At 42.2% G+C, this 27594-nt stretch overlaps 1 protein-coding gene across 3 annotated transcripts in view; it reads right to left on the reverse strand.

The window, feature by feature from the left end:
- LOC102406545 (S-adenosyl-L-methionine-dependent tRNA 4-demethylwyosine synthase TYW1) overlaps positions 1-27594 on the reverse strand; it is a 146071-nt gene that overhangs the window by 109578 nt on the left and 8899 nt on the right. For all 3 annotated transcript variants that reach the window (XM_006070322.4, XM_044936074.2, XM_044936075.2), the window contains exons 6-9: positions 27130-27417; positions 25937-26059; positions 11565-11682; positions 5833-5885 (exon numbers count right to left, since the gene is read on the reverse strand). In XM_006070322.4, the coding sequence (XP_006070384.2) occupies positions 5833-5885; positions 11565-11682; positions 25937-26059; positions 27130-27417 (582 nt within the window). The remainder of the gene's footprint in view (positions 1-5832; positions 5886-11564; positions 11683-25936; positions 26060-27129; positions 27418-27594) is intronic.

Here is a 27594-nt window from a genome sequence, read left to right on the forward strand (position 1 = left end):
GGTCAAGGGACAGCCTCTCTGATAGAGGCTCACTGAGCAGAGATCTCAGTGAGCAGACAAGAGACCAGAAAGCCAGGGAGGAGTCTGAGTTCAGTGTATTCGGGGAACAGCAAGAAGTAAGGTGAGATGAAGCATGGAAGATCAGACCCTTGGAGGCCTCTGTAAGGACTCAGGGTTTGGTTCTGAGAGAGATTAGAACCCCTGGGAGTTCTGAGTAAAAGAGTTACATGATCTGAGGCATCCAACTGCTGCGCAGGGAACAGCAGTGGAGATGACTGAGTGGAATCAGGAACAGCAGTTAGGAGATCACTTACAATAATAAAAGGAACATATGACAGTGACTTGGATCCAGGCATAGCCGTATAAATGCTGAAAAGTAGTTATACTCTGGATATAGTTTGAAAAGACGTGCTCACGGAACAGATGTGGGAGGGTACAAAAGCAAACAAACAGAAAAACAACGGAAGAACAGAAATGACTCCCAGGGTTCTGGCCTGAGTAACTGAAAGGACAATGTTGTCATAAATCGCTGGAGTGAAGACTGAAGAGAATAGACTTAGGGAATTCTGTTTCTGACACATTAAGTTTAAGATGCCTATTACACATCCCAATTGATACGTTGAGTAAGAAGTAATGAAGAGCTACCATAAGGCTTCAGAGAACAGAATGGCTAAATGAGAAATGAACTTCAGAGATTAACCTGGTTAAGGTCAGATAAATTGAGCAGGTAGGGGAGGGGATTCACTGGAGGTCAGAAGTAGAGGGGAAAAAAACCTAGCTGCAATGTTCAGGAGGACAACCTGAACTTCAAGGATGGCAATGAAAATGGACTGGGGCAGAGGTTCTCAACGGGGTCCACACTATCTGGAGGTATTCTGGAAATTCCCTGAAATACTATTGTTATCAAAATGGTTGGGAGGCACTACTGGCAATAAGTGAGGGGAGGGGCAAGATTTTCACATCTCCTGTAATGTTTAAGATAGCCCTCCCCACCCACCCCACCCTCCCACACACACAAAGGGTCTTATTAGCCACTTCCTTCCAAATGACGCATGACACCTCCGTACTTGTGAAAAACCTGATTATAATCCTCCACGCTTAGATTCCAACTTCATTTTACAGGTAAAGTATTTTCTGAACACTCTGTCGTACATTGAATTTTCCAGGAATGTAGCTACTGTGGAAAATGAGGACAGAAAACACTTTCTTTGGTGCGAAGCTTTTGTAAGAAATTTCACCATTTTGAAAACCCACACCACGGAGAATAATGCTGCTTCTAGTATTTAAGTCACTAACACAATACATGTATCCCAGGTTATATGTGTAGGTGTCTCCCATAAAAACAGTACACAAGAGACTTGAGAGGCTTTGGGTAGACTTGAAACCAAATATTAAGTTAACATATGAAATATTAAGACATGAAATACAGGACTCTCACAAATCAAAGTTGTTTAAGAAGTTATTGTGGTCATTTTATGTATTGCTAATTTTTACAGCACAGTGATGAGAAATCTATCTTGCAATAATTATTTGAAATTGAACTTACTTATTTGAGGACTGCCTGTCATCTTTAAATCTTACTCTGAAAATGTCAGAGTAAGTGAGGCCCATCTCACTTCCTTTAACTACTCTTACTACCATTTCTGTTTCCAATCCACCCACATAGATCCAAGGAACAGAAACGAGAACTCAGAAATAAATCTACACTTGTATGGTCAATGAATCTGTGACAAAGGAGGCAAGAATACACAATAGGGTAAAGACAGCCTCTTCAGTAAATGATGTTGGGAATACTGGACAGCTACATTCAAAAGAATCAAAATGAACTATTTCCTCACACCATATACAAAAATAAACTCAAAATGGATCAAAGACTTAAATGTAAGGCCTGAAACTATAAAACTCCTAGAGGAAAACTTAGGCAGCACATTCTTCAACATCAGTTTTAGCAATATTTTTTGGATATGTCTCGTAAGGCAAGGGAAACAAAAGCAAAAATAAATAAATGGGACTGTATTGAACCAAAAAGCTTTTACACAGTGAAGGAAACTCTCAACAACCAAAAAAGCAGCCTACTAAATGGGACAAGATATTTGCAAACAATATATCCAATAAGGGGTTGACATCCAAAATACATAAAAATACACACAACTTAATAGCAGCAAAATCAAACAACCCAATTAAAGAATGTGCAGGTGGCCTGAATAGACATTTTTCCAGAGAGGAAATGCAGACAGCCAACAGACACATGAAAAGATGCTCAATATCACTAATTTTCAAGGAAATGCAAATCAAAACCACAATGAGACACCACTTAACATCTTTCAGAATCACTATCACCAAAAAGGCAACAAATAATAAGTGCTGGTGAGGATGTGGAGAAAAGGGAGCCCTCGTGCATGGCTGGTGTGACTGTAGATGGGTGCAGCCACTATGGAAAACAGTTATCAAGGTTCCTCAAAAAATCAAAAATAGAACTTTTGTATGACCCAGCAATTTTACTACTGAATATTTACCCAAAGAAAATAAGAACAGTAATCAGAAAAGATACATGTACTCCAATGTTCGATGCAGCAATATTTATGAGAGCCAGGATACAGATGTAAACTTAGTGTTTATTGATAGAGGAATGGATAAAGAAACTGTGATATAGATAGATGTATATATAGACACGCACACACAGAGTAATATTACTCAGCCATAAAAAGAATGAAATCTTGACATTTGCAACAACATGGATGGACCTTGAGACTACTATGGTAAGTCAGTCAGAGAGACAAAGACAAACACCACATGACCTTAACTCATATGTGCAATCTATAAAACAAAACAAACAAAATGAAAACAGCCTCAGATACAGAGAATTGGTCATGGTCAGAAGGGAGAGAAGGGAGGGGAGAGAGGGTGGACAAAATAGGTGAAGGAACTAAGAGGTTCAAACCTCCAGTTTTATTATAAACAAATCACAGGGATAAAATATACAACAGAAGGAATATCATCAACAATAGTGTAATAACTTTGTATGGGGACAGATGGTTACTAGACTTATTGTGGTGAGCCTTTCATAATATATGCAAATGTCAACTATGTGATATGCCTGAAACTAACATAATATTGTACGTCACTGCATTTTCATTAGAAAATACAACAATTTTAATGCTTTCTTATTTGTATCCATGGGAGTTTAATTCACAAGGGTGACTGAGTGCCAATACAGGCCAATGCTATTGAAGGAAGATATTACTTACATATTCCGAGAGAAAGGTGCACATCATACCACACAGGGTTTGTTCAGGAGGCAGAGAGAAGTGAGGGAAAAGCCTGGGCCACAGCCCTTACTGGAGTCTCCTTAGGAGAGGAAAGGCAGAGCAGGGTAAATGATGCCGGACTGGCTGATATGAATTATTCCAGTGGGCTCTGGACTACAGGGCTATCTCTAGCTTTCTGTATCAGGCCTGGCATGATTTAGGGCAGGGAAGATATTGGCTTGGTGTGTGAGAGAGTCAGATAAGGAGGTAGCTGAAGGCTACAGATTTAGAATCACAGATGAAAGGTATGTTCAAGGCAAGCTGTTGTTAATCTTCAGCAATTAGGCCTGGGAGGGGCAGTCTCTATGAGCCTGCCAGAGCACCAAGAATACAGAGAATAAGGATATCCCTGGTGGTCCAGTGGTTGAGCATCCACCTGCCAATGCAGGGGAAACGGATCTGATCCCTGGTCCAGGAAGATTCCACATGGCCCAAGGCAACTAAGTCCACGTGCCACAACTACTGAGGCAGTGTGCCCTAAAGCCCATGCTCCGCAACAAGAGGAGCCACGCAACGAGAAGCCCGTCCACCTCAACTACAGAGTAAGTAGCCCCTGCTTGCCGCAACTAGAGAAAGCCCATGCATAGCAACAAAGACCCAGCACAGCCAAAAATAAAAAACAATAATAAAAAAATATTTTTAAAAAATACAGAAAGTAAGAAATTATGTAATTGGCCCTGAGGTACAGAGATGACAAATAGACAAACACAGAACATAAGAAAACAGAATAAATACATACAAGAGAAATTCATAGATTGATCCTAAAAAGTATATGGAAATACAAAAGACCCAGAAGAGAAGAAACAATCTTGAAAATTAAAAACCAAGACAGAGAACTTATACTGCATGATTTCAAACTTATTACAAAACCACAGTAGTCAAGCCAATTGTGGTATTGGCTTAAGGACAAACACATTGATGCAACAGAATAAGAGTAGTCCAGAAACAGGCCTGCCTATATACAGCTGACTGACTTTTCTACAAAGGCCTGAAAGTAATTCAATGGTGACAGGAAAATCCTTCTTAACAAATGGTGCTAAAACATCAGAATATCCATGTAGGTGATAGGTGGTGGAAAGGAACAATCTTGATCCTTACCTCACACCATTCATATAAATTAATTCAAGACCTAAACATAAAGGTTAAAACTGTATATGAAGCTTCCAGAAGAAAACATAAACTGTCTTTGTGACCTTCAAGTTGACAAAGACTTCTTAACATAGGAAAAGTACTAACCAAAAGAGAAAAAAGGATAAATTAGATTTTATTCACATTAAAAGCTTCAAAGGACACCATTAGGGAAATGAAAGAGGAAGCCACAGACTAAGAGAAAACAAGAGTGTGCATCAGGCAAACCTCTCATATCCACAATATATAAAGAACTCCTACAAATCAATAATACAAAGTCAAACAATTCTGTTTGGGTAAAATATCTGAACAGAGGCGGCATAACTATGAAAGGCCAATATGCACATGAAAAGGTGCTCCTCGTCAACAGGAGTTATCTGCAAAATGTAAATTAAAACCAAAATGGTACCACTTCACAATCAGAAAAAGATTTATAATCCCACATGATGGTGAGAGAATATAGCGACTTTCTTAAATTGCTGATGCAAATATAAAATAGTACAACACACTGCAAACAGACTGGGAGTTTCTTATAAAGTTAAATATATACCTGCCCCATGACTTAGCAATTCCACTCCTAGGTATACACCCAGATGAAATCAAACATATGTTCACCCCAAAAAAAGCACTGTACACACACATTCACAGTCATTTTATTCTTAATAGCTAAAATCTGAGAACAACCCAAACAACTATCAACAGATTTAAAACTGTGGCATGTTCATAATACTGAATATGTGTGTATAGTCTCTCTGTCATGTCCAGGTTCCTCTGCCCCTGGGATTTTCCCTGCAAGAATACTGAAGTGGGTTGCCATTTCCTACGCCAGAGGATCTTCCCAACCCAGGGATTGAACTCACCTCTTCCTGCATCTCCTGCCTGCAGGCAGATTCTTTATCGCTGAGCCACGGAGGCTTCCCTGAGTACCATGCCTATACTGCTACTGCATAGCATTCAGCAACAAAAAGGAATGAACTGATACACATTATATGTGGGTGAATCTGAGAAACCTGATGTTGAGTTTAAGAAGCCATTAGCAAAAAGCTACACATTATATGATCCTATTCATGTGAAATTCTACAACAGGCAAAACTAAACTACAGTGAGACCAAAGAGAACAACTGTTGCGTGGCTGTCAGGGCAAGGGCTACTGCCCAGAGACAGTCATAAGTAAACCTGTAGGGGTGAGGAAAATAGTCTACAGCTTTAATTCAGGTGTTTGATAAGGATTTTTTTACATCCATCAAAACATGCTGAACTCATGTAACTAATTCATTCAAAATCATTACTCTTTATTAAATGTAAATTAACCCTTTAAAATGATAAAATGCATTGCATATAATAGCCATATAAAAGTTGCCTAAAACAGAAATAATATTTGAACAAAAACAAATACCTTTGTCCATCTGCAAAGCTTCACCCCAGAGTGGCTCCCAATCAACTGATAACCTGAATGAAAAAACAGGGAACACAAAATTGAAATTATTCAAAGCCTTATATCAAAAAGTGATTTTATATACATGTATATATTCTAAAAGTGATTATAAAACTGTAGCAAAATCATTTTTCTTCATTTAAATAATAACAGACAACAATCCCAAGGCCACTAAGGTTTAACTGACCAGGACGGTACAACAATTTAAAATACATATGCATCTAATAACACAGGCTCAAAATACACAAAGAAACAATAAGCCAATCCAAAATCACAGGAAGTGATTTTAAGATCTCTCAGCATCTAACAGATCTCATAGATCAAAACTCAGTGGAGCCCTAAGATCTGAAGCAACAAAGTAAACTTGATCAAGGGCACAGAGAGAGAGACCGCACTCAACAACTACAGGAAGCACATGCTTTACAAGGACCCAAGGAACATTTATAGAGATAAAAAAGAACCATATACTGCAACAAACAGCAAAAGCAAGTAACCACGCATTTCTGTACAAAAAACGACTGGGGAACTGTCATCAATAATCTTCAAAAATAAATAAAGAATCAGATGGGCAAAAGGAGATTAAAAGAAAGAAATATTGTCCTCAAAAATGGGAAAATAAAATTTTAGGAACCTGAAATGAATTCTCAGCACCCTCCACAACCTAGCTTTTAAATTTTTTGAGCCACATGAGACTTGAAAAACATGGAAAAGCTATGCCAAAGCAATCACATTTCCTTATTTTAACACACTAGTGGAGCAAACAAGTAGAACATACTGATTTCAGAAAGCATTTAATAAAGTTTCTCATGAGGCTTCAAGTAATAAACTACAATTACCATGAGTCTCTTGCACAAAAAGACCCCTGACTTGCAGACAAATGAGGCAAATGGAGAAATACAGCCTGGATGATGGCATAAGTGGATCAGTGGCTGGTTAAACACCCATGTTCACAGTGTGATGATTAATGGAACAAATTCAATTTGGATTACAAGTCTCTAGTGGCAATATTATGAGGCTTTGTCTTTTATCCTCTTCCACATTTATGTAAACATCTTGAATATAAATAAAGAACTGCTTATCTACTTGAAGATGGAACCAAGTCCAAATGAAAAGCTAATCTCAGATACAGAATAAGCATTTTATAGATTCCCGGAGAAAATTCTAGCTTTTTTGGACTCCTACATTATATGTTGCTCACAGCACTATCATAGAAATCACACTCTACTAGTTTTTTACATCTTTCTAGTGAAAAAGTTGGCTTAAAGCTCAACATTCAGAAAACTAAGATCATGGCATCTGGTCCCATCACTTCATGGCAAATAGATGGGGAAACAATGGAAACAATAGCTGAGTTTATTTTTCTGGGCTCCAAAATCACTGCAGATGGTGACTGCAGCCATGAAATTAAAAGACGTTTACTCCTTGGAAGGAAAGTTATGACCAACCTAGACAGCATATTAAAAAGCAGAAACATTACTTTGCCAACAAAGGTCCGTCTAGTCAAGGCTATGGTTTTTCCAGTGGTCATGTATGGATGTGAGAGTTGGAGTATAAAGAAAGCTGAGCACCGAAGAATTGATGCTTTTGAACTCTGGTGTTGGAGAAGACTGTTGAGAGTCCCTTGAACTGCAAGGAGACCCAACCAGTCCATCCTAAAGGAAATCAGTCCTGGGTGTTCATTAGTAGGACTGATTTTGAAGCTGAAACTCCAATACTTTGGCCCCCTGATGCAAAGAGCTGACTCATTTGAAAAGACCCTGATGCTGGGAAAGATTGAGGGCAGGAGGAGAAGGGGAGGACAGAGGATGGGATGGTTGAATGGCATCACCGACTCAATGGACATGGGTTTAGGTGAACTCCAGGAGTTGGTGATGGACAGGGAGGCCTAGCGTGCTGCAATTCACAGGGGTCGCAAAGAGTCAGACATGACTGAGTGACTGAACTGAACTCCCAAGATACACAGGGTTCTACAAAAATCTGCATTTAGGTAGGTAAAGACTGTACAGCACAGGATGAAACGACCTTAGTTGACCATAATTCACACTATGCAGTTGCTAAGAATCCAAGTGCAGGATTTTTCTTCTTCCCAAGATGGAGTAACAGAGGGTATAATCCCCACTTGAAATACCAAAACTGGACAAAGTATACGAAACGACAGTTTTCAAGACATGAAACATCTGGCAACAAAGGACGATGATCCAACAGAGATGGGAAACAAACAAGGTTGAGCCTTACCATTACCCAAGCTTATTGCCTTGGAAGTTTCTAGGCTATGCAGCAGGGAGGGAGAACCTACATAGAGCTCAGCATTCTCCCTGAGCTGAGAACACAGAAGTAGAGTCTAGAGAACCCTTGTGGCTAAAGTTTGCAGGATCGAGTTCAGCAGAGACAAGGGCTACACAGAGACTGAACTCGGCAAAGGATTCCTATACTGCTTAGTACACATGTGAGAGAAAAACTATCCAACAATGGGAAAGAACCATCTGTAAAGATTAAAGATACGCCTGGTACTCACAGTCGGCTGGGAACTGTGCCTGTTCCTACCAGGCAGACAGATAACTTCAAGATTCCCAAGGCATTGCACAGAGTACATAGAAGGGTTCTGCCTCAATGGTGGGGAAAAAAATTAGCTCTGGTCTCATCCAACAAATCATAAAAGCAAGATTTAAAGGCTCAAGCTGTTTCCAAGTAATTTATCTTTGTCCCAAAATAAATCTCAAAAATGTTTTCAGGAATACAAAACTATCCAGCACTCCAAAAGGTAAAATTAGATCTGATATCCAATCAGATACCAGACTCATTAGAAAAGACCCTAATGCTGGGAAAGACTGAAGGCAAAAGAAGAAGAGGGCAGAAATGGATGTGATGGTTGAATCACTGATTCAATGGACATGAACTTGGGTGAACTCCAGGAGATAGTGAGGGACAGAGAGGCTTGGCATATTGTAGTCCACAGGGTCACAGAGGTAAAAATGACCTAGCAAGTGAACGACAATAACATCCAAAGATTACCAAGCATGCAAAAAAACTAGGAAAACATGACCAGTAATGAGGAAAATACTCCAGTAACAAAAACTGGCCCAGACATGACACAGATGTTAGCAGATAAGGACACTGAAACAGTTAAAATTGTATTCCATAGGCTCCAAAAGTTAAGTGGAGACATGGAAACATGGAAGACAGAAAAAGACTTAAACTGACCTTCTAGAGATGAAAACTACCTCTAAGTTGGAACACGCACTGGATAGAAGGGAAGATTCAACATGAGAGAAGAAAAGATTACTGAGTTAAACTTGAAGACAGCAATAGAAACTATCCAATAATGTAAAGCAGGACAGACAAAATAATTTTAAAATATGAAAAGCACATCTGTGAGCTGTGGGTCAAATTCAAGAGGCCTATTTATTGGAGTCCCCAGGGAAGAGGAAAGAGACAGGGTAGTGGAAAAATACTTGAAGAAACAATGGCCAAAATTTGTCCAAATCCAATTAAAACCATGTATCCACAGAAGTGAGACCCTCACCAAATCTCAAGTAAAGAAACATGAAGAAAGCTACATTGAGACATAATTACAATCACTCAAAATCAGTAGTTAGAAGAAAAAATTAGCCAGGGGGTAAAAACCATTACATTTGAAAGGAACAAGCAAAAGATGACGACAGAGGCCTCATGAGAAGCAATGTGAGCCACTAGACGGCGGAACAACACCCGTCAAGCACAAAAAAGAAGAAAACTGCCAACCTACAATTTTTAGGGTTAGGAAGATCCCCTGGAGGAGGCCATGGCAACCATCCCAGTGTTCTTGCCTGGAAATCCCACAGACACTCTGAGAAGCCCAGGAGGCTGCAGTGCATGGAGTCACAAAGAATTGGACACGCCTATGAAACTTTCACAGTTCTAGGCACATCAATAAATATCCTTCAAAAATTAAATAACAAAAAAATCCTTCAAAAATGAAGGCAAAAGAAAGCCTTTTTCTGATATACAAAAGGTGATATAATCCATCACCAGCAAGCCCACACTACAAGAAATGCTAAAAGAAGTCCTCCAGGCAGGAAGAAAAGGCCATCAGACAGAATACGGATCTACACAGAGGAAGGCAAAGTACCAAGAGTGGCAACTACATGAGTCAACATGTAAGATTTCTTCCTAATTACTTAAATCTGTAATAGGGAATTCGCTGTTTGAATCAAAAGAATAACAATGTACTACAGGGCTTAAAACATATGTAAAAATAAAATGTACCAAAACGACTGTATAGAGGTTTGCGGGGAGGGAACAGAAGTACTGAAGGTTCTTCTACTTTACATAAAGTGGTATAACACCATGTGATGATATACTGTGATACTGGATAGTACAAAACCTCAAGAAACCACTGAGGAACAAAACAAAGCTACAGTTAATAAGCCAACAAAGGATATAAAAGAGGATCATTAAAAAAAAAATCTAAAAGAAGATAGTTCAACAAGAGAAAGGAAATCAAAGAATCCACAAGACAAGTAGAAAACAAACAGCAAGATGCCAGATTTAAACCTACTATAAAAATCACTTTCATTTACTCTAATTAAAAGACACAGGGACTTCCCTGGTGGTCCAGGGGTTTAAGGCTTCACTTTCTTAATGCAGGGGGTGTGGGTTGGATCCCTGGTCAGAAAGCTAAGATCCCACATGCCTTGTGACCAACAAAACCAAAACATAAAACAGAAACAATACTGTAACAAATTCAATGAAGACTTTAAAAATGGTCCACATTAAAAAAAAAAAAAAAACCTTAAAAATTAAAAAAAAGAAAAAGCATATATATTTCTATGTATAAAATCTGTATATTCTTGTCTGTCTCCTCTCATAGGTCCAGAGTTCCTTGAAGGAGATAACTTCAAGTATCTTAAGTTCCTCTGTACAACCAGATTTGTTACATAAAAGGATCTCAATAATTATAGAAAGAGGGAGGGAGGCAAGGAAGTCAGTCTACTCATCCCCAATTTACTATTCTTCCTTCTACAAGCAAACCAGGATTATTCATTCATTCAACTGCAGCCTTCTTAATAAGGTAGGACCACAGAAATCCAGATATACTTCTACATAAAACATTTCTAATTAACCCAGCCTAACATCATATGGTATTTTTTGCATTTAATAATTTTTTTAATAGACAATTTTATGTAAAGAAACCAGTGACTGCATTTTCCATCTGCATACCTGAGCCTCACCGATGGTCAAGTACCAACCCAATAAACCAAGCAAAGACGAAGCTTGCTGGTCCAAGCAGCCAAAACACAAGTGATCCACAGAAACAAGACTGTGGCTCCTTAAACACCCACAGTTGCCACTGCCACCCACAGCTGAGCCAACCGTAGCAGGACTTATCTTTTTTCCTCTTGGCAATCCCTATTTTATGTTTCCTTTTTTAAGTGATAAATCAGAACACTTAAGGGCTTCCCCAGTGGGTCAGCGGTAAAGAATCCGCCTGCAGTGCAGGAGCTGTGGGTTCGATCCCTGGGGTGGGAAGATCCCCTGGAGGAGGAAATGGCAACCCACTCCAGTATTCTTGCCTGAAGAATCCCATGGACAGGAGCCTAGCGGGCCACAGTCCATGGGGTCACAAAGAGTCAGACACGACTGAAGAGACTTAGTATGCGTGCACTCAGAACACTCAAGAGCATAGTACTGTAACAGTTCCTGAGGACTTTCACCTTGTTTAGTAAGGGCTTCTCGGAGAGCAGGAGTGATCATAGCTCTTCTTTCACTGGCTTCACTCTTCACTGTGCTCCTGATCACACTCGTTTCCCCTTCCTGCTGCTCCTTTTCTCTCTGTATTAAAAAGAAATGAATGAAACCCAGCATTGGTCATGCGCGAGGGAAATAAGAGCATGACAGTCATCCACATGTGGCTTGGATAAAAGCGCTCCTCACAAACCTGTTTTCTCCCAAGTGATCACATTTCCAGTCACACAGTGAGCTAAAGAAACACCAGCACCTATTTTTTCCCCTATAAAAGGTGACTACATAGTCAAACACACACATTCGCAAAACATAAATCGATAATCCACTTATCTAGATGTCAAACAGTATTCACAATCTGAATACAGACAGCTGCCCACCTTTCACAAGTTATTTCTCTGAATTTCAATTTTCTCACCTGAAAAGGAAGAAAAGTAATATCCATGGAGCAGGATTGTGTTGAAGATTAAATGAAATGAAATGACCTGGCATGATGCCTGATACGTCATAGGGCTTCACTAAATTGTGGCTACTGCTGGTTGTAACATCTGCAAACTCCCAAAATAAGTCCAAAAATCGCTTTGAGCTGCCCAGATGGCCACCTGCTCACAAGTCAAGTTACTCCACCACCTCCACCCATAGCCCCAAAGGTTTCTTTTAGAAGATCCCATGGTGGAAATCTGTCTTCGGTGATAGAAATCTGAAGGATAATATAAACCTGGGTTTCCTTTTGCCTCCGACCACTAGAAAATTCACAGCCCAACTATGATCACTGCATAGAACACCATGCATCGTGCTTGTCCTATAGTCTCTGTCAGCGACATCATATTACAATGACCCTCATTCACTGTTTATGTTGCTTTCTTCCTCTCTTCTTGTTTTTTTTAAAGAGGCAAGATAGTAGCTACAAGAGAGATTCCTTTTTTTTTTTTCTTATTTTTAATATTTATTTAGTTGGCTGTTGGGCCTTAGCTGTGGCACGCAGATCTTCATTGCATCACGCGGCATCCTTCTTTGTGCCACATGGACTCCCTCGTTGTGGCCCTGGGGCCCAGTAGCTGCAGCACACAGGCTTAAGCTGCCTGCAGCATGTGGGATCTTTGTTCTGCAACAAGGGATCCAACCTGTGTTCCCTGCATTGCAAGGCAGATGCTTAACCAGTGGATCACCAGGGAAGTCCTTGATTTCTTCCCCTCTTTTTAAAGCTCATGACACGTGTATACATGTATACAAGTGTATACAGTGTCTCTTTGAAAGATGGTTCAAGTGCTAACCAGTAATTGTGAGACAACATACAAAGACTTGTGTCACACTTTAGAGGAGACACTCATCAGACCTCACTAAGAGCTACAGAAATCCGACATAACTCACCTGGGCAGAAACCCTGCCACCAAGCCCTAAACTACCCTCAGGCTCTGTCCATTCTCCATGTCCAGCCCCCAGTGAATCAGTGAGGACACTCACGGCAATGCCCCCTTTCTACCTAAAAGTTAAAAAGCTCACAGATGACATACTGTCTCAGGTCTATGTCAAACTAATACAGAAAGCAGGAAGATGGTCCATGTTTGAAGCCGGGCAGGAAGGGAATAGGGATTAGCTGTCTCATTCTATCTATTCTAGTGAATGCTCAAAGTTCTCTATACATAAAATGTAAAACAAGATTAAACATTAAAAAAGAGAGAAAGAGAGGGACTTCCCTGGTGGTCCAGTGGTTAAGAATCTGCTTGCCCATTCAGGGACACGGGTTTGATCCCTACTCCAGGAAGATCCCACATGCCAAGGGGCAACTAAGCCCATGCCCCACAACTACTGAGCCCACGTGCTGCAACTACGGAAGCCCGTGTGCCCTAGAGCCTGGGCTCTGCAACAAGAGAAACCACAACAATGAGATGTCCACGCCCTGCAACCAGAGAGTACCTGCCCCGCTCACAAAAACTAGAGAAAGCCCTCACACAGCAATGAAGACCCAGCGCAGCCAAAAATAAACAAATAAAATTATTTTTTTCAAGAAAGAGAAAGCTTCTCTTGAAACCAATGAAACACCAATGAAATTCAGAATTAACCTCTCTATCTTCTATTATTTCAGGGACGTTTCCAAAATAGGAAGTCAGTGAAAAAGCACGTTAGAGTAGTCAAATATACTAAATGAGACACCCAAGTCCCACAGTGAGTTTATACACATCCTAAAAGTTAGCATTCCAAATCACTAAATATAATCAAACAGCAAAGTTAATGAAAAGTTTTGCTGCTGTTAATAGAGCTCTCCAAGACATTTTTCCAGATGGAACTAAAAAAATTTATAAACAAACATCAATCATTTGTTCTTATCTATAAGGAAAGTAATCAGTTTTAATGCCAGGCATTTGCTTTAAAAAATGTACAGCTATGATTTTGCTAAAATATTTAAAAATAAAAGAATTCTTTGGCTTTTTTTTAAGTCTGCTTCAGACCCAAGAGCAAAGATGTGAGCTTGAGAAGAAAGTCTCATGGTAGAGCAAAGTGAACTAACCTTGACCTTGAGAGTATTTAAATGTCTCTGAAGTCATTCCACAGTGAATTACTGTAATTCCCTACTCCATGCCAGAATTGACAGTAGGTGGCAACAGCTGGCCTCCAAAGCCTGTCACCATAAAACATCACCAGCTTATCTGCTTACCCTCAAGGCCACATAAATCCAGAACTGGACCCAGCATGACACTGGCCTCTGACCACCATGCTCAGAGCTCCACAGACAACCCCTATGGTTTCATGAACTATTTCTTCGGTTGTACTGGATCTTTATTGCTCCACGTAGGCTCTCTCTAGTTGTGGTGAATGGGTGCTATTCTTCATTGTGATGCACGGGGGTTGCCTGGATTTCTCACTGGGGTAGCTGCTCTTGTTGCAGAGCTCAGGCCTTGGACCATGCAGGCTTCAGTAGTTCTGCATGTGGAGTTAGTTGCTCCAACCATATGCAGAATCTTCCTGGACCAGGGATTGAACTCATGTCCCCTGCAATGGCAGGCAGATTCCTATCCACTGTACCACCAGGGAAGTCCACCCTTCTGGTTTTAAATGTAAACTTCTAACCCCTATATAATGAACACACTCTTTAAAGAATGGCCATGGGACACCATCCACATGCCATCACTGCAGAAATTATCTATTATAAATCGTGAGCACAGCTACTCCAGATTCAATCATCTGAACACATAGTTCACATGGAAAGAGATCAGCAGCTGTGATTAAAGGTCTTGAACATTCGGGACAAACATTCATCATTCCTTCCCTCTACAGCAGGTTAGTTCTATCTTTCCTATGCAACAGTAATTTCCTCTCTGAAAAGATAGACAATGGTTCATAACACTCTCCAGGGAAGTGCAGAGCCCCTTTCAAATTCTAATTCTAATCTCCTAGGTGCAGACATTTTTCCCTGTTTGCCCAGAATATAACAACTGACACAGGGCCTGTATATTTTTATTTTTTATAGCCCCTTCATAGGCTGAGCAGAAATAAATGAAGATCCCAGAACTGGTCAATCTAGATGCCTCCCTCTCCTGCAACCCTATTGAACAAGCGACCAAGTTCTAAACTCTTAATTCCCAACCTGTGAGTCCTCTCCATCCAACATGTCACAGCTTCTGCCCAGAGCCACGGTTTCCTCTAAGGAACAACTACAACAGCTGAATTTAAGTCTCCTTGTCTCCAACCTTTCACACCTTCCCAACGCTCAAACCCGTCACACTTGTCTTGAAAGAAAACGCACACCCTGGGACATCCCTGGTAGTCAGGTGGTTAAGAATCCACCTGCTAATGCGGAGGATGTGGGTTTGATACCTGGTCCAGGAACTAAGATCCCACATGCTACGGGGCAACTAAGCCTGTGTGCCCCAACTACCGAGCCCACATGCTGCAGAAGCTCGAGAGCCCTAGAGCCTGTGCTCCACAACAAGAGAATCCATTGCAACGAGAAATCCATCCATGCATGCAACTAGAGAAAGCCCATGCCGAGCAACAAAGACCCAGCGCAACCAAAATTAAATAACTTTTTTTTTAAGTTAATTAAAAAAAAAAAAAAAAAAATGCATGCCCTCTCCAAGCTGCTACTTCCTGATATGCAAAATGGAAAGCCGATTATAAGTTCACCTCCTAGGCACTTGGGAAAATGACTATAAATAAGCGAAAAGTTCTTTCTAAACAGGCAGCAATATATGAATCTGACATAATAAAAGGAGCCAAAAAGTAGTACTAATTCTCCTTATTTAAAAAAAGAAAAGATATTATACAATATTAGCTAATTCATCTTCACATCTTCATCCCAGAAACCACAGTACCACCCCCATTACTGCCTAGGATAAAAACAGGACAAACAGGAATTTGTTCAAGATTTTAAGATAGAAGTTCCATCCAGTTGGTTAAATGCCAAACAGGTGTACTGCAGCAAGCAGGCCGTCTTTCTGATGGATTAAATTGTTCAAGTCTGTCTTTGGGTCTTTTCATATTCATTTACTTATTCACTTGGCTGCATTGGGACTTAGTTGGTCCACAAACTTGTGGGGTCTTAGTTCACCAGCCAGGAATCGAATCCACATCTGCTTCGGTGGAAGACAGTCTTAACCAATGGACCATCGGGGAAGTCCCTGTTTGGTTATTTTATTGATCCTCGTTTACCATGCAGTGACTCCCTTCAATACCAATTCATGCAGAAAACACTGGATATAGAATCCCCAGTTCTCCAAAGGTCATTTTCCCCTACAATCAGCCTGGAGCCAGGCCGGCACAGCCAACGTTGATACTCAGGAAATGTTGGCTGAATAAATGAATAAATGCCTCAAAACTACCAGATAGCTATTTCCAGCGCTACAAGAGCAGATCTGGATTCTAAACCAGGCAACTTTCAATAATAAAAACCCTTCCTCAAGTGTAACTACAACTCCACCTTCTGCAATTCCACCCCACTTCTAAGTGTTCCCAATCCTATAATAAAGGAATCACCCATACACCACTCACCTGTCATGGGTGAGTTTTTAAATGACCGATTTCCAACAGGACTCAAAGCTTTTTCTGTACACTAGATTTTAAGGATGCTTTTGGAACATTTCAAAAAGCACTTTGACCAGGTGTGTCAAGAGCTTTAAAATGGCTTTCCTCTGGCCTCATAATTCTATTTTGGATAACCTGACTTAGGAAAATAACCCCAGAACTCATCATTAAGTCCTCCTGGCTGTATTCAGCCCATATAGCTGAATCAGGCTGTTTTAAAGACAGGGTCTTGGGGTTGAAGAGATGTCACCTTACATTTGAGGGTGAATTTAACACATAAAGCCTTCAAACTAATTATGAAAGGAGAACTGGCTTCACGCAATTACACTGCAGTACTAAGAGACCTTATAATCGAAACTGGACGCACTGAGCTCTTTTTGTAAATTGAAACGTTTCTCTGGTGAGTAATTACCAAGCCTCCGCCATTGATTTCCAAACTAATGATACTGATATCACTGTTTGTCTGCTTAACCAGAAGACACCGTGGGGAGCATTTGTGCAACATTTATTTACTGCAGCAAAAAAACAAGAAGCAATCTGCTTTAGATTTACCAGCACAACATGAGAGAAACAGAAAAGAAACAACCTCAGCATTGCCAGGCTCTTCCTGACCTTGTTCTTTAGTCAAACTCCTCAGCCTGCCTCCTGGAAACTACTTCTCTCTTTCGTCGTTGTTCAGTCACTAAGTTGTGTCTCTTCCCAATCCCATGGACTGCAGCATGCCAGGCTCCTCTGTCCTTCACCATCTCCTGGAGTTTGCTCAAATCCAAGTCCATTGAGTCAGTGATGCCATCCAACCATCTCATCCTCTACCACCCCCTTATCTTTTTGCCTTCAATCTTTCCCAGAATCAGGGTCTTTTCCAAGAAGCTGGTTCTTCACATCAGGGGGCCAAAGTACTAAAGCTTCAGCTTCAGCAACAATCCTTCCAATGAATGTTCAGGGTTGATTTCCTTCAGGATTGACTAGTTTGATCTCCCTGCAGTCCAAGGGACTCTTAAGAGTCTTCTCCAGTACCACAATTCAAAAGCATCCATTCTTTGGTGCTCAGCCTTCTATATGGTCCAGCTCACATCCATACATGACTACTGGAAAAACCACAGCTTTGACTATACAGACCTTTGTCGACAAAGTGATGTCTCTGCTTTTTAATACACTGCCTAGGTTTGTCATTGCTTCTCCTCCAGAGAGACGGCAAAGGGGAGTGAAACGAAGAGACGGAGGCTGGGCTTGGCCCCACCACTAACTAGGCAGCCATCTAATTATAGACAAATTGATTTACTTCTCTAAGCTTGTGTCTTACCCTGTAAAATGGTAAAGTGGAGGTGACAAGGGTATAGATATCAGGGTCAGAGTGAAGACTGAATGAGATCATCCAACGTGTACTATGATTTCTCCTATCCCGCTGAACCTACCCTGGAGCTCTCTCCCCACACCTCCAAACCACCCATCCTATTCAATCAAATCATGCTGCTTTCCACTGCCTTGAGCACAAAGCCCACAGACCTATGTCAGAGCATGAAAGGGCCTCCAGGACCCTGCCCCTGCCCTCCCTGTCTATTTCAGCCCCCTGTAATTCCCACCCAACTCCACTCTCAACATACCAAATGCTTATAGGACCCCCAGACTTGCCAGGTTCCCCCAACACCCACTCGCTCCACATGTGCCATGCTTCAAATTCTGGCTCTCTTGTTCTTGGTTATCACTCCCACCATTCAAATTCTCTTTGGCTTTACATCCTGCTCCAGAGGGATAGAGACAGAAAACCATCGTGGTATTCTAGTCAGACTAAACGTATCCCACTGGAAGATACCTTCTTAGACAATGAAAGCTATTAGTTATCAAGGACATACTATGTGCAGACAGTAAAATAAAGGCTTTCGATGGATTAACTTATTGAATCTTCATAACAACTTTATACAGCAGTTAATGTTATTACCTCCCACTGAAGCACAGAGAGTGAAACAACGTGCCCGGACAGAAAGCTGAGATTGTGTGACTCTGTGAAAACTAGTGACAATTATTCAAAAAGAGGTCTTCCGGAAGGAGTGTTGTGGTCCAATTCTACAGCTGATCCTCTTCAGGACTAGAGCGTCCTGGTTCCTCTACAGTAACAACTAAGGCAATTTAGTGTGAGGCAGAATGATGATTGGGCAGAAAGCAGCTTGGGAATATGTATGGATGAACCCCCAAAGAAAATCACCCAAAAATATAAAAAAGAAGAGCCAAGCAGAAAGAAACCCATCACTGAATTTAGTACACTGTGCCCAATAAACAGTGAACACACGGGACACAAATGGGAACTCTGCTGCGACCACATAATAATGAAAATCAAAAACTGGTGGCTGATGTACATTTTCATGTACAGTACAGTACAGTTTCATGCTGTACTTAAGTTGGAAATATATATGTATGTATTTTCCCCCTAAATCTGATGACTTTATGAAATTTCTAGGAGAAACCTGAAATATCTTAAGCCAGCTGCTTGAAGTTCATAAAGTCCAGAATCATTTCAAAAAATAATTTACATGGATGTCCAAATTTTTCCTTAGTGCTTTTTCTCCAGCGCCCTCTAATGGACATAAGATGAAAAGGCAAAGAAAAAATACACCCACAAACTATTCCAAAGCCTTATAGTACATGTGAAATCTGCTAAAAGTAGATCTATGTGTTCTCCACACATACACCACACACACATACACCACACACACACACAAACACACACACACACAAACACACACGCATACAGTGTTAACTATATGAAATGGTCAATGTGTTAACTTGACCATGGAAAGCATTTCACAATGTATACATATATTAAATCATCACATTATACACCCAAAAAGAATCACATTATACAACCTAAGTCTATAAAATTTTGTCAATCATATCTCAATGAAGTTGGAAAAAAATTATCCCACAAATCTTCACCTACTACAAATAAAGCTATAAACGTGCTCAGTTGCTCAATCGTATACAACTCTTTGCGACCCCATGGACTGTAGTCCCCCAAGCTCCTCTGTCCATGGGATTTTCTAGGCAAGAATACTGGAGTGATGGGTTGCCACTTCCTACTCTAGGGGATCTTCCTGACCCAGGGATTGAATCTGTATCTCTTGCATCTCTTGCATTGGCAGGCAGATTCTTTACCACCAGCGCCACCTGGGAAGCCCTAAAGCTATAAATATCTGCTCTTAACTTGGTAGATCCAGAAATCTACCTAAATCAGGCATCTCACACACTGAAATTTATCCTATTTTAAGACAATTTCACTGTGAAAATTACTCAGATTTTTATTAAAAGTCATAAAATTATACAATTGCTTTGACCCAGTAACTCAGGGAATATATAAACCAAGAAAATATCAATACTTCATTCTAAGTAAAAAAGGTCTCAGTTCAGTTCTGTTCAGTCACTCAGTCATGTCCAACTCTTTGTGACCCCAAGAATCGCAGCATGCCAGGCCTCCCTGTCCATCACCAACTCCTGGAGTTCACCCAAACTCATGTGCATCGAGTCGGTGATGCCATCCAGCCATCTCATCCTGTTGTCCCCTTCTCGTCCTGCCCCCAATCCCTCCCAGCATCAGAGTCTTTTCCAATGAGTCAACTCTTCGCATGAGGTGGCCAAAGTATTGGAGCCTCAGCATCAGTCCTTCCAAAGAACACCCAGGGCTGATCTCATTTAGAATAGACTGGTTGGATCTCCTTGCAGTCCAAGGGACTTGCAAGAGTCTTCTCCAGCACCACAGTTCAAAAGCATCAATTCTTTGGCACTCAGCTTTCTTCACAGTCCAATTCTCACATCCATACATGACCACTTTTTGGAAAAACCATAGCCTTGACTAGGCTGATCTTTGTTGGCAAAGTAATATCTCTGCTTTGAATATGCTATCTAGGTTGGTCATAACTTTCCTTCCAAGGAGTAAGCGTCTTTTAATTTCACGGATGCAATCACCATCTGCAGTGATTTTGGAGCCCAAAAAAATAAAGTCTGACACTGTTTCCCCATCTATTTCCCATGAAGTGATGGGGCTGAATGCCATGATCTTAATTTTCTGAATGTTGAGCTTTAAGTCAACATTTTCACTCTCCTCTTTCACTTTCATCAAGAGGCTTTTTAGTTCCTCTTCACTTTCTGCCATAAGGGTCTCAGTTCAGTTCAGTTCAGTCACTCAGTCGTGTCCAACTCTTTGTGACCCCATGAATTGCAGCACGCCAGGCCTCCCTGTCCATCACCAGCTCCCAGAGTTCATTCAAACTCACATCCATTGAGTCGTGTGATGCCATCCAGCCATCTCATCCTGTTGTCCCCTTCTCGTCCTGCCCCCAATCCCTCCCAGCATCAGAGTCTTTTCCAATGAGTCAACTCTTCGCATGAGGTGGCCAAAGTATTGGAGCCTCAGCATCAGTCCTTCCAAAGAACACCCAGGGCTGATCTCTTTTAGAATGGACTGGTTGGATCTCCTTGCAGTCCAAGGGACTCTCAAGAGTCTTCTCCAACACCACAGTTCAAAAGCATCAATTCTTTGGTGCTCAGCTTTCTTCACAGTCCAATTCTCACATCCATACATGACCACTGGAAAAACCATAGCCTTGACTAGATGGACCTTTGTTGGCAAAGTAATGTCTCTGCTTTTTAATATGCTAAGGGTCTCAGACCAGTGCTAATTACAATGGCAGAAAAGCTAAAACAGACTAAATGACCAACTCCAACAGAATGCCTAAGCAAATTTAAAATGTCTAAGCATATTTACTTTCCATTTCAATCTGTCAGGCTTTCGGAGATTATAATGCATTTGCACACACAGGTTCTCACCTCACTCAGTGCTGTGAGGAGGGCAGAGCTTAAGGTCCATGTTTCTCAGACAAGGGGATTAAGGCCAGAGAAGATTAAGCATTGCCCTTAAGGCACCAAGTTACAAACCAGCTGGCCCAGACCCTGAACCTACATCTCACACACTTGTCATTCTTAATAACTTCTCTGCTAGGGCTTCTAAAGGCTTTCCCGGTGGCTCAGCGGTAAAGAATCCACCTGCAATGCAGGAGATGCAGGAGACGCAGGTTCCATACTTGGGTCAGGGAGATTCCCCTGGAGGAGGGCATGGCAACCCACTCCAGTATTATTGCTTGGAGAATCCCACGGACAGAGGAGCCTGAAGGGCTACAGTCCATAGGGTCACACAGAGTTGGACATGACTGAAGCAACTTAGCATGCAGAAATGCAGGGCTTCTAAAATACAGAAGCTACTAAATAAGACAGCAGCAACACCAACACACAGAAGTATCAGGAAGAAAGTAACAAAATGCTGCAACAGGAACAATCGCAATTTTATATTTGGAAAATAATTGCATTGTAGTTTAGAGTCTGACACACAGTATTTTGGGGTTATGAACTTTACCAAAGAAGCCAAATAACCCAATATAAGCATGGGCAAAGGATCCTGTTTAGTAAAGAATTTTGCCTTGGGACCTCCTTGGCTGCCCAGTGGTTAAGACTTAACCTTCCAGTGCAGGGAATGCAGTCTGATCCCTGGCTGGAGAGCAAATAACCCACATGCCTTGCAGCCGAAAACCCAAAACATAAAACAGAAGCAATATAGTAACAAATTCAATAAAGATTTTTTAAATGGTCCACATCAGAAAGAAAAAAAGGGGCTTCCCCAGTGGTCTAGTGGTTAAGAATCTGCCTGCCAATGCAGGGGACATGGGTTCAATCCCTGCTCAGAGGACAGCCCGTGTACCACAACTACTAAGCCAGCATCAATAGCTCTTGAGCCACGACTACTGAACCCACGCAGCCTAGAGCCTGTGCACTGCAAAAAGAGAAGCCCCCACATTGAGAAGCACACGCACCACAACAAAGAGTAGCCCCCATCCCCCACAACTAGAGAAAGCCCATGAGCAGCAACAAAGACCCAGCACAGCCAAATGTAAATAAATCTTTGGGGGAAAAAAGTCTTAAAAATAGAATTTCACCTTGCCCAAAGAGAAGTCTGGCCTGATTCCCATTCCCGCAAAGTAACCTCTAAACCCTTGGAACTTCCTGTGTGATGGAAGTATCTTTGTTATTCGTGGTGGGTTCCTTGGAGACACTGAACAGTTTATGCTAATAGGGTGACTCATGCCAAACTTTGGGGGCACTGTGATGGAGGCTGGGTTCAACCACAGGGGCAATCAATCAATCAGCCAAACCTACATAATGAGAGGCTTCCCTGGTGGCTCAGATGGTAAAGAATCCGCCTGCAATGCAGGAAAGCCGGATTCCATCCCTGGGTCCAGAAGATCCCCTGGAGGAGGGCATAGCAACCCACTCCAGTTTTCCTGCCTGGAGAATCCCATGGACAGAGGAGTCCGGCAGGTTACAATGCATGGGATCACGAGAGTCAGACATGACTTAGCAACTAAACCAGCACCACCACATAATGAAGCCCCATTAAAAACTCTGGACACCGAAGCTCAGCAAAGCTCCAGTGAGCTTCTCAGGTTGGTGATGCACCACGCATCCTACCTCACATCCGTGATAGAAGTAGCACGTCCTGAGGAGAATGAATGAATGCGTCCCAGAATGCTGTGTCTCTGCTCCTTCAGCTGACTATGCTGCCCTTTCCCAGCCATGAACTGCAATGGTGAGGATGAGCGCTTTCAGCGAGCCCTGTGAGTCTTTCTAACAAATGACCGAATCTAAGGGTGGTTTTTAGGACCTGCCCCCCACCACCAAAGTTGCAGGTGGTGTCAGAAGTGAAAGCCATCTCGAGAACTATGCCCTCAGACTTTGTAAGCTGTCTAACTCCAGGGAGACAGAAAGAGACGCTTCACGGGAAAAAAAACACATTGGATTTAACTCAAAATTAAAGAAATGCAAATTATTATTTATTTAAGGTATGGTTTTTCACTTTTCAGGTGCCAAGATTTAAAAGACTGAGAATATCTGGGGGTTGGCAAGCGTACAGAGAAACAAGCATTCTCATGTCTCTCTTATACTGTGAGAAGAAATTAAAGTATTTTCAACTTCTCACAGGGCAATTTGGAAATATCACCAAAATGATAAAATTCTCTTTGATCCAGAAATTTTTACAAATTTCATTTTACAGATTGAGTAAACTTACTCAAGATAAATTTATATCAGCCACGAAAAATATAAGAGGAAGAGGGTTCATTAGAGGGAGTTCCCTGGCGGCCTAACGGTTAGAATTCACTGCAGTCACTGCTGTGGCCCAGGTTCAATCCCTGGTTGGGGAACTCCCATAAGCTGCATGGCATGGCCAAAAAAAAGCACTTCCCCAGTGGCGCCGATGGTAAAGAATCGGGTTGGGGGGGGCGGGGGGAGTACCATTCAGGGATTAATAACATGTTTAAAAAAAAAGTGTTCATTACAGAAATTAGAAAACACCTAAATGTTAATCAACAAAAGTCAAATAACAACAGGACGTAACTGTGGACTGCTACAGAGGCATTAAAATTAATTAGGCAGATTTCACTCACGAGGCTTTGGAAAGAAAGTTGTCACATAAAACAGAAAAAAAGCAGTCTGTAGACTTGGAGTACAAAATGATTCCATCTGTATAGCCCGAAACATGAAGTTACACCAAAATGCAGGTGTGTTTGTAAAGGCCATAAAATAAATACCTAGAACAGTGCCAAAGTGTAAATTGTGGTTACCTGTGGGTTTAGAAAGAATAAGGACAAACAGTTGTATTCTTTGAATTTTTTGAAGATATGTAAACAGAGTATTGCCCACTCCAGTGTTCTTGCCTGGAGAATCCCAGGGACGGGGGAGCCTGGTGGGCTGCCGTCTCTGGGGTCGCACAGAGTCGGACACAACTGAAGCGACTTAGCAGAAGCAGCAAATAGAGTATTAAATTAAAGGAAACTCCAAAGAAAGGGTCACATCAAGTTATAAATTTTTAAAGGAAATATCTGAGAACCAGTTTAACAATTTTTTTTTTTGGCCACACTACGTAGCATGCAAGATCTAAGTTCTTCAACCAGGGATCGAACCTGCACCCCTTTGCACTGGACGCGTGGGGTCTTAACCACTGGACCACCAGGGAAGTCCTCACTTTAACAACCTTAAGAGTGCCTCCCTCACGTCAAGGGTATGAAAGGGTAGAGAGTATGGAAATAACAAGAGCACATGCTTGAGGAACTCTTCAGAGGATGTCAGTAAGGTATTTTGAGCTCCATCTGCCTCAAATGAAGAGATGTTTGGGGGTGTCCGGGGATGTGTCTCACCTCAAGCTCCAGGAAAGAGGCTCCAGGAGGGTTCCTCAGAGAAGCTACAATGTGCCGCCTGCACTCAGACTGGTGAACCACTTCTGCCCAGGAAATCTAGAAAGCCTGACTGGTGGCTTAGCGAGTAAGCACTGCTGCTGGGGAGCAATCGGTCTGTGCTCCCAGAAGAAGGAACTCAGGAGCACCCCCTTGGGAGGGGGAGAGGGGATGGGCCAGATCTCAGATCCTGACCCACTAGGCAACCAGAGAGGAGAACAGATGAAAGACCTCAAGAAAGGAAGCCAGAGGCTCAGAAGGAGCGAGGACCGTCAGAAGCACATCTCTCAGCGCACGCAGCGCCCGGTGCAAGGGCCAGGCTGGGAGATAGCCAGGGACGAGGGCTCCAAAGGCGCATGAACATGCGCCCTGGGAGAAGAGGCAAGTCTAACCTCCGAAGAGGAGAGACAGCACAAAGTCTGGGACTGACGTACAGACACTACTATGTATAAAACAGGGGGGCTGCCCAGGTCGCGCCGGTGGTAAAGAACCCGGCTGCCCATGCAGCAGACTGAGAGACGTGGGTTTGATCCTGGGTCGGGAAGATCCCCTGAAGGAGGGCATAGCAACCTACTCCAGTATTCCTGCCTGGAGAATCCCATGGACAGAGGAGCCTGGCGGGCTACAGTCCATGGGGTCGCACAGAGTCAGACACGACTGAAGTGACTTAGCACAACAACACGTGTATAAAATAGATGACTAATAAGAACCTACTGTGTAGCACAAAGAACTCTACTCGGTGCTCTGCAGTGACCTAAGTGGGAAGGAACTCCAAAGGGAGGAGATATATGTATACGTGTAGCCAATTCACTTTGCTGTATGGTAGAGACGGACACAGCAGGGTGGAGCAACAATACTCCAATTTAAAAAAAAAAAAGGTTTTCACAAAGCCCATGTTACATCAGCAAAAAAAAAGTATAATACTTGCAAAATAGGAGGAAGAGAAATAAAACTGTCCAATTATGAGCTCACATGGACTATGCACCAAGAGATGATGCTAACTGTCAACCAACTGTAGGATCCCAGCTCACCATTTCCCAAAATTACGGTACCTTTTCTTTCTTCACATGATCCATAATCTTGCCGAGGTCTTCAACATCAATGACAGGATTTTGACTCTGATGGTCCTCAGTATCGGACTCTTCCTCACTGGTGCTCCCAAAGGGCTCTTCATCCTGGAACATCAATTGTAAAAAGTAGCAAAGTGTCTAATAATCCTTCCCAAATTGTGAGTTCACTGGATGGACTTGAGATATTTTAGGCTAGAGGCCAGCCAGTTCCAAGTCAAATCTAAAGAAGCCCATCACTTACACATCATCTATGGTTACTTTAAGAATATGGCAGAACTGATGCTGCAACAGAAACAGTATGGCCCACAAAGCTGGAAATATTTACCAGCTGGCCCTTTACCAAGAATGTTTCCTAACCCTTGATTTAAACAAAGAAGCAATCAGACTTAAGTGAGGAATTAAATGAGGAAAAGGGAGGAATTGAGAATGGCTCTTTGGTTCCTTTTCTTAAGTAACGGAGATGGTGGTGGTGTTTCCTAAGATGAGAAAGACTTGCAGAGAGACCGGAAGAGTAGAGAGGAAGAGTTCCATTTTGAATTTGTCAAAGAGGAGATACCTTAGACATCCAAGGAGAGATTTTAAAGAGACAACTGCATACATGGAATGACAGGAACAAGGGTGGAGAGAAAGACAGGAAGTGAGAATGCAAAGTTGTTCCCGAAAGACACAAGCGACCAGTGGCCCAGAGGTAACAGCAGTGATACAGCCTGACAACACAAGCCTCAAGGAACTGGGGTGTCCGAAGGAAGAAGAAAGAGAAGTGTTTAGAATGTGAGGGACCAAAGAGAGGAATCTGGGATAACTCACAGCCTTCAAGTTTGAATGATCGGAGTCATTAAATAAGAGACAACGGGAGGAGTATGTGGTTAAAGGGTAAAAAGATCATGAGCTCAGCTCTGGACACATTTAACTTCTCCAGGTCTGTTTCCTCACCTGCACACTCGGGTAGAAACCTACTGGACTCCAGCAAGGCAACGACTAGAAAACAGGTTAAGGATAGCACCCAGCCCAACATGGCTTAACCCAAGACCCCGCTCCCTCTAGAACACGCCCCATTTGAGTTTCAGCTCTTCCTTCCAACCGGAAGCCAAGAAAAGCACTTCAGACAGAGGAAAGGTTCAGCATCTCCAAACACAGGAGGAAAACAGGGAGACATGGACCCATGGGCTCCGTACCTCAGCATCTCTATGATGCAATTCCTCCTGCATGTGGGACCCTGGCTCCGCCGCCTCTGAGCCGCGCTGGTGAGACTCGCACTTGCCTTTCTTGCAGTTGCCCCCGCAGTGCTTTCTCTCTCCTTTGCAGAGCGCCTGCAGCCGGGAGATGAACTTGGTCTTCCAAGCTGTGAAGTCAGCCTCAACGCTGCCGTGTTTGCTTTTCACCACGTTGCCGTCGCCCTCCCCTCGGGTCATCACCCGATGAGCACCGAGCATCCAGAGCCACTTGTCCACGTTCTTCCCCACCTGCAGGAGAAAGGGACGGGTGAGCGAGAACAGCCCTCCGGATCAGAAGATGCCAGTCTGCGCTGCGACAGCTGGGGCTTCCGCTGGGGGACTGTCCTCGGTGGCTGCTGGGAAGAAGGAATCGCTCCGTCAAAAGGGCTTCGGGGTACAGACGCAGAAAACAGACATATGGACACA

Source organism: Bubalus bubalis, chromosome 24, assembly GCF_019923935.1.
Source record: "Bubalus bubalis isolate 160015118507 breed Murrah chromosome 24, NDDB_SH_1, whole genome shotgun sequence".
Lineage (NCBI taxonomy): Eukaryota > Metazoa > Chordata > Mammalia > Artiodactyla > Bovidae > Bubalus > Bubalus bubalis.